This window comes from Sceloporus undulatus, chromosome 2 (assembly GCF_019175285.1).
Source record: "Sceloporus undulatus isolate JIND9_A2432 ecotype Alabama chromosome 2, SceUnd_v1.1, whole genome shotgun sequence".
NCBI classification, from domain to species: Eukaryota; Metazoa; Chordata; class Lepidosauria; order Squamata; family Phrynosomatidae; genus Sceloporus; species Sceloporus undulatus.
The window spans coordinates 213,316,276-213,323,550 of NC_056523.1; the positions used below are offsets into that span (position 1 = coordinate 213,316,276).

Genomic DNA, 7,275 nt, shown 5'->3' on the forward strand with positions numbered 1-7,275 from the left:
TAGCCCTCCCCAACATAGATTTGAAACATTCTAGGCCATTTTCAGCAGCTGATTTGGGCTCAGATATCATTTTATACAGGTTGTGTTTTTTAAAAACTCACCTCACAAAGTAAATGTATCGTACTGTACTACATTTCCCCCCATCCATCCTTATGGATATTGTGCCTAAAATTTTGGGTCCACCTTATCATGTATTCTTTTACAGGCTTGTCTTTCTCTAGTTGCAGAATCCATTTATACACTTTTTGAAATTATATGTCATTGTCTTCACACAGCTCTAAATAAAATTCATTTTTCTATAACCTCTATGGCGTCATATCTCTTGTATATATATATAGAGAGAGCCCTCTTTCGAAGAAGCATTTACTACCTTCAACACCCAGTTGGGCTTTCCTCCTCCGGCAAACTTAATTATCCTGGATGGGTCCAATCAGCTTGTCCACATCATGTTGAACAACTTGAAACTCATTCATCAAAACCGGAGAAGTACATGCCCCAGTTGCCACCTTCAATGTGGAGCCCAAGTCAAAAGGAATCCAAGCTATTTTTTCCACAAGGTTTTAGCAAATTTTTCATAGCACTTTTCTGAGGGCTCCTCCTCAGCAATCTGAGGTCTTGGATGTAATAGCCCTTTAAGTGTCCAGAACAGCTGAGCTGGATGAGATTGAGCTGATGTAATAGATGCAGCAAACTGCTGCAAGCTAGGTTCTAAATTGGGCCTTAAGGTGTGCTCGATCCTTTCTCCAGTCTCGCTGTAGTCACTTACCCAAGCACTTCATTTTGCTGAGCTCCTCATAAAACCAAGAAGTCGATGCTCTGCACCCAAGTAAAGGACACTTGGGAGCAGCCATGTCAATTGCCCGACTCATCTCCCTATTCCACAGATCAACCAGGTCGTCAACAGAATTACCAATGCTAGAATCTGGAAAATCCTACTAAGCACTCAGGGATCCTTTGGATCTGTTAGTCTCTGGTGGAGGACCATTTTAACAGTAGTCCTGCAGAGGTTGTCTCATGACCATCAAAAACCAAATCAGTAAGTATGGTAATCTCCTCTGGCCCGTTATGACTGAAATGGCACCATCTCTTGTAAATGTTGTAAATACTAAAGCGTTTTCCCTGAGGAAAATCCACACCATCCAACAGCAGCACAAAGAAAAAGATCATGAAAGATTTCTGAATGGAATTTCAATTTACCCAAGTTTCTTTAAGGAAAGAAACTGCCATATATAAAGCTCATAAAGTCTGATTCTTCTTATTCCTCTTGATATATTATTTATTATGTATGGAACTCTCTATCACACATAAAAAAATATCATTATTCTGAAAAACCTTTATCTGATCATTAGAGACTGGATCATTTTGCAGTTTCTGGCAGGTAAAATAACGTGTTCTGCCACTTCTAATTTCTTCCAGGAGAATGCAGTTGATGACAGGCAGCGTTTCTACACTGATATGTCCTGCCCAGTATGTCTACAACAGGCTACATTTCCTACTGAAACAAACTGTGGGCATCTTTTCTGTGGTAGGCAAAAGCACAAATGTGTCTGTATAATTTCTTTTATACTACTAAGATGAGAATGTTGGTACCCAAAGTAACATGTTGTTGTTGTTAAGCGCCATCAAGTTATTTACGAGTTATGGTGACCCTAAGGCAAACCTATCATGGGTTTTCATGGCACGTTTCTTCAGATAAAATTACTGTCTCTTGTAATCATACCCATTTTTAGCTTTATATTTTGCATATTTCCCTACAAAGACCACTGTTATAATGCCAATGTCATACAGGTTAGTTTCATACAATTTTAGGCAGAGTGGTCTGTTGCTGTTAAATTATTTTCAGCGGAAGGAACACCTACTTCAATGTTGTCTGTAAAGATTTCTGACAATGCTGCTTTGCACCAGTGATTTAATGTCTTATGGGAAGTTTAGCCTCCCTACCACTCCCGCTCCATTTCCACTCTCAAGCCATTTTGATCAGCTCCTCTTTTTTGAGGGGTCCTTATCTTTACTTATTGTTCGGTTTGCATGCCTAATAATGGTGATATTTTCTTTAGGTCCCTGCATTATTGCATATTGGAGATGTGGATCATGGCTAGGTGCGATACATTGCCCCATCTGCAGACAGACGGTAAAAGTTGTTATTTTAACATCAAGTTCAAGCCATAGTCATACAAACATTGTCCCTTGTTTTACTTTTACATTTAATAGGTTGGTGGTGGATTTTACTGTTTTTTGAAAGTATGGTTTTAAAAACAGTGGGGTCTAAATCCAGCTGTTAGTACCAACTAGAGTAGATCCTCTTAATCAATGTGGCTTACAGAAGTGCTGATTTAACAACATTCCGTTGATTTAATCTTTCTGTTCCTGTTGGAACTAACAGTTGGAGTTTGCCCTTATGCTTATTGTTCAATATTTAGGAAATAGTATTTATCTTCTTTCTCCACTTAAGTATATCACAAAATGGTACAATTCATGCTAAGTATATCACAAAATGGTACAATTCATGCTTATGGTAGATAAGCGTTTGCTTTACATCTACTGATGGAAATCATTTTTCATTATAAATGCTACATTAACTGCTATAACAAAAAGAACTTGAAGAATCCAGAGCATTCTACCGTGTGTATTATGACAGATGTTTTCATGGATTAGAACAATATTAAAATCAACATATATACATAGTCCCAAAACATTTTACAGCAAGCAGGTAATAAATTAATGTTGCTTTATGAGTCTGTGGACACATTTCTTGTTTTGTTTAGGCTGTAGATAAATGCTCCTGTGCTATCTTGTAGTAACTTTGCACATTCTTTGAGGTAAAACACCTGATTTTCAGATCCTTCTTGGGTTGTTGTAGTGTGTTATATATGGGGCTGCCTTTAAAAACTTCATTTACTCCAAAAGAGCTCTTGTTAATTTGTTGTTGAGATAATCGTGTTTTATCAATATTTCATCAGCTCTGCCTCCTATCCAGGCCCAACTTAAATGAAGGTTTTGTCTTGAAAGCTTTACTTAGTTTTGGACAGCTTACATGACATAACATCTTCTCCCATATGTACCTGAATGGATTTAGGGTCATTATCTGAGTCCCTTCTATGAGTGACCCTACCAAATGAGGCATAGCAGGTGGCACAAAGGGAGAACATCATTATTCCCACTTGTAAATGACCTCTTCAAAGAACCTCATTGGATGCTCATTGGATGTCTTTTCAACAGCAGGTGAAGACCTTTTTATTCACCTAGGAACTTTAGTAAATATGTTTCAGTGCTTTCAGACTCCAGCACTATTATTTTTGTGGACATTTTAACCTGTTCTGTTTTATTATTTGTTGTTGTTTTCATTTATTATTTTAATGAAGGTATAGACTATCCAAACAGCTATAGATCCAGGGTGGTTTTAAAATGCAACAAGTAACTAAACTCCCAGATGTTTGTGAGCTCAACAGTGTCTATAACCCTTATAGATGTTGGAGATACCTGGCAGGAATGCTTCTAATGTTGCTTCCAGCCTGGAGCCTGGGTTTAACTCTTAGGCTTAACCTTTCAAAAATCTGTTATTATGCGTACATTAAACGAATGGTTTTCTACTCTTGTTGTTGATTTTCTTCTATTCAGGTAACTTTATTTTTACCACTCTTCAATGAGGGGCAAGAGGATGCAGTACAGGTGCTTCAGGATGTCAGTGATTACAACAGAAGATTCTCAGGACAGCCAAGATCAGTAAGTGTGGGGAGGGGGTCAGTAAGACAGACTATTATTCTACTTATAGTGACAAGTGCTACAATACCCTGTGGTGAGCATGGCAATGCCCAGCATTTCTCTTGGGACCGGAAAATGATGATGAGGTAAGCTCCTGAAGTGCACTTCAGAATCATGGAGCAGTGCAGCTGTAGGAATTACTCTCCTCCTCATCCTCGGCTATAAGGTTTGAGGGCTGTTGAATTTGCTTGCTCCTGTGCTTCAAGGACATTCAAGGTGCCTTAGAAGTATTGTGAAGATCTAGGACAGGGGTAGGCAACCTGCGGCCCGCGGGCCGGATGCGGCCCGGCAAGGCCTTGGGACCGGCCCCAGCCCAGTCCTGCCGCCGATTGCCGCCAGGGCCTTTGGCCTCTCGCGTGAAGGGCATGGTGGGTCAATTGTCTATAGAAGCCTCAGAAACATGCATTTATCTTAATATTTTTTAAAAAAATCAGGACATTTTTTCGCGTATCTTCCATTTTTCAATAAAAGTATCCTCCATTTGAAAATTTTGTCCTACATTTGTCCCGGTTTATTTATGTAATTAATTTTTTAAAAATTATTTAATTATTTATTTTTTGGCTTCGGCCCCCCAGTTGTCTGAGACACAGCAACCCGGCCCCCGGCTCAAAAAGATTGCCTACCCCTGATCTAGGATTATACTGATGCAGGTACTCCTGTCAGTACAAATCACAGCTATTATATTTATAGTCTATATGGACAGTTCATCACCTAGTTGGCATCATTCTGGTAATGACCATCTTTGTACTTGGCTGGGTAGATCCTTGGACAAAAGATATGTAGTTTGCTTAGCCGCTTGGTATAACTTGCTAAGGTTTACACTTCACTGGCATATACCCTCCATTATATGACAGTGGAGTCAAAATGACAAACTCTGGCCTTCCAAGAATTATCTTTTTATAGCTGTGCTTCCAAGGTAGCATCTGCACTGCAGAAATATTTAAAATGGGTCTGGTTAACAGATCTATATCCTAGATCTATAATTTCATAATCAAAATTATCTCCAATGCTGCGATCTATTTTCATCATTTAATTTTACTCTTAACTTTCTGTATTTTAATATAATCTCTCTGTTTTATATTGGTTTTTGCTTAATGCAACTTTTCTGTTTATGTGATCTAAGTTATTGTATGCTTGACAGGTCTATTAACCATAAACAAAGCAATCCATTTTGACACAATTTTAACTGCCATGGTTTAATGGTATAGAATTCTGGGAATTTTAGTTTTGTGAGATATTTAGCCTTCTCTGTTAAATAGCTCTGGGACTACAACAAACTACAACTCCCAGAGTTCCATAGTACTGAGCCATGACAGTTAAAGTGCTGTCAAATTGGATTATTTCTGCAGTGTGGATGCACCCCAAGACAAGCCCACATTTCCTTACATCTTTAGAAATAGGGAAGGGTGTGAGATTGTTTTTTTCTTTGTACTAGGGCAGCATATTGATGGGGTTAATGTATACACCCACTGTTGCTCCAAGCTGTAAAAAAATCCCTCAGTGCATTCATTGTGCCTCACAGTTCTACAACAATCTTTGGTTCTCCCATCTATTGCCTCCTTTGAGAGGTGTAGGCACAAGACCCTACCTGTTGGAGGTGTGGGGACTGGAAAGCATACCTCCTGCTATTTATCTTCTATACTTTTTAATAATTCAGCCTCTCTACTATCTCAACCACACAGGACTTTCATCTCACAGTATCTATAGTTTATGTCCTGTGGACTAGCACTCTTAAATCATGTTGTAGGCACAGAGGCTTGGCAGATAACTGCAGTTTTTTATTCATCATTTATCTAGCTTTTGCACAAAAGGCTTTCTGTATACACATATTTGGGAGTTTTACAGTACAGTATAAACAAGCTGACAGGAGAGAAAAAGGCAAAAATGCTCCCATGTCCTTAGGGGCATTTGGGAACAAACATTGGGGGGGGGGGGGGGAGATGAAGAAAAGATTTGTTAGGATCCCTGGAGTGCCATGAAAATGGGCTGGGAGGGCTGCACTTTGGCCACCCCCTGCTTTGGAGGGTGTGAGGGGCATTTCCACCATGTTTTTGTCTCATCCTGGCCAATTTAGATCCAAGAGTTGCCTTTTTTGAAACAGGAAATGAACAGAAAGTGACTTTCTGTTCTTTAAAAAAGGAGAATGGCTCAGGAAGGTGCTAAAACATTGTGAAAATATCTCCTATAGGGCATTTATTTATTTATTTATTTATTTATTTCATAAGTGGATGCACTGGGGGTATGATCCTCAAGTTATCCTAAGCGGGTAATGTGGCCCCCTACACTTCTGCCCTCTACACTTCCACAGTTGCCCATCTCTGGTATAGACCTTTAAGTGCAAGGATAATGGCTCGTGGATACAGTCTGACCTGAAACTGTTATACCCATGTTACGTATGCAGCGTTACAGTTTTTGTCTGTATTAATTAGCTTGTATGTGTGTGTAAAATTCCTCTTGTGAACTAAAAATCAGTCAGAATCAACTGATAAATTGTGCATTGTGTATAACGTAAACTCAAAATTTGATTTTATACATCTTCTTCAGATTATGGAAAGGATTATGGATTTGCCCACACTATTGCGTCATGCATTCAGAGAAATGTTTTCCGTTGGAGGTCTTTTCTGGATGTTCCGCATCAGAATATTCCTCTGTCTTCTGGGAGCTTTGTTGTATTTGGCATCTCCCCTGGATTTTCTACCTGAAGCCCTGTTTGGAATTCTGGGATTTTTAGATGATTTCTTTGTGGTCTTTGTGTTACTCATATATATATCTATCATGTACCGAGAGGTTGTAACTCAGAGGCTGAATAGATGAAGACAAGTTTCAGTGACTAATATTCAGGACCATTAAGGAGGATGCTTCATTAAATGAGCCACTATGAAGAAAAGCATCTTGACACACTTTCAGTTTCTGCTGTTCAATAGCTTCTAGCCAAACATCTTATGCAAGCATGAAGAATTGAAATCATGATAATTAGTGAACTGGAATTTAAGTGTGTGTTATATAAAAGAGATTTAATTCAAGATATAATACATGCCTTCATATGTTTACAACAGATGGATACTTGTATGTTATTCAAGGTGCCATTAGTTATGAAAGGGATTTTGCTGGGAAATGTTTAACAAAAAAAAAGTATTTGAATGAGCTGGATATATACTTAAGGCACTGTTCAATGTATAATTTCATATTGAGTGTACACTTTAAAAGACTGTTTCATGTTTCACTATGGGTGTGGGGGGATTATTTGTTTTTTAATAAAATAGTTCATCATCTCTAAAGAACAGCTAATGTTCAGGCAATACAATTTTCATAAATAAGCTTGGGCTGTGACATAATATTGCACAAATGTGATGAGCACAGTATTGCTTCAACTCCAGCAATGTAAAATTATACAAGTTTCTCTCTCCACCTGTCTTTTGTTCAATGGAATGTGGGATTTCCAATACTAAGAGAGAGATCTTGAACACTGTCCACTCCATGGTTAATGATAACATGTGTTATGATTTAACATTG

At 38.5% G+C, this 7,275-nt stretch overlaps 1 protein-coding gene across 1 annotated transcript in view; it reads left to right on the forward strand.

The window, feature by feature from the left end:
* The window catches only part of RNF170 (ring finger protein 170), an 18,577-nt gene extending 11,527 nt beyond the window's left edge, over nucleotides 1–7,050 (forward strand). Inside the window, exons 5-8 of the mRNA XM_042449773.1 lie at nucleotides 1,417–1,525; nucleotides 2,058–2,131; nucleotides 3,619–3,723; nucleotides 6,307–7,050. Coding sequence (XP_042305707.1) covers nucleotides 1,417–1,525; nucleotides 2,058–2,131; nucleotides 3,619–3,723; nucleotides 6,307–6,576 — 558 coding nt within the window. The 3' untranslated portion in view covers nucleotides 6,577–7,050. The remainder of the gene's footprint in view (nucleotides 1–1,416; nucleotides 1,526–2,057; nucleotides 2,132–3,618; nucleotides 3,724–6,306) is intronic.
* The last annotated feature ends 225 nt before the right edge of the window (nucleotides 7,051–7,275 follow it).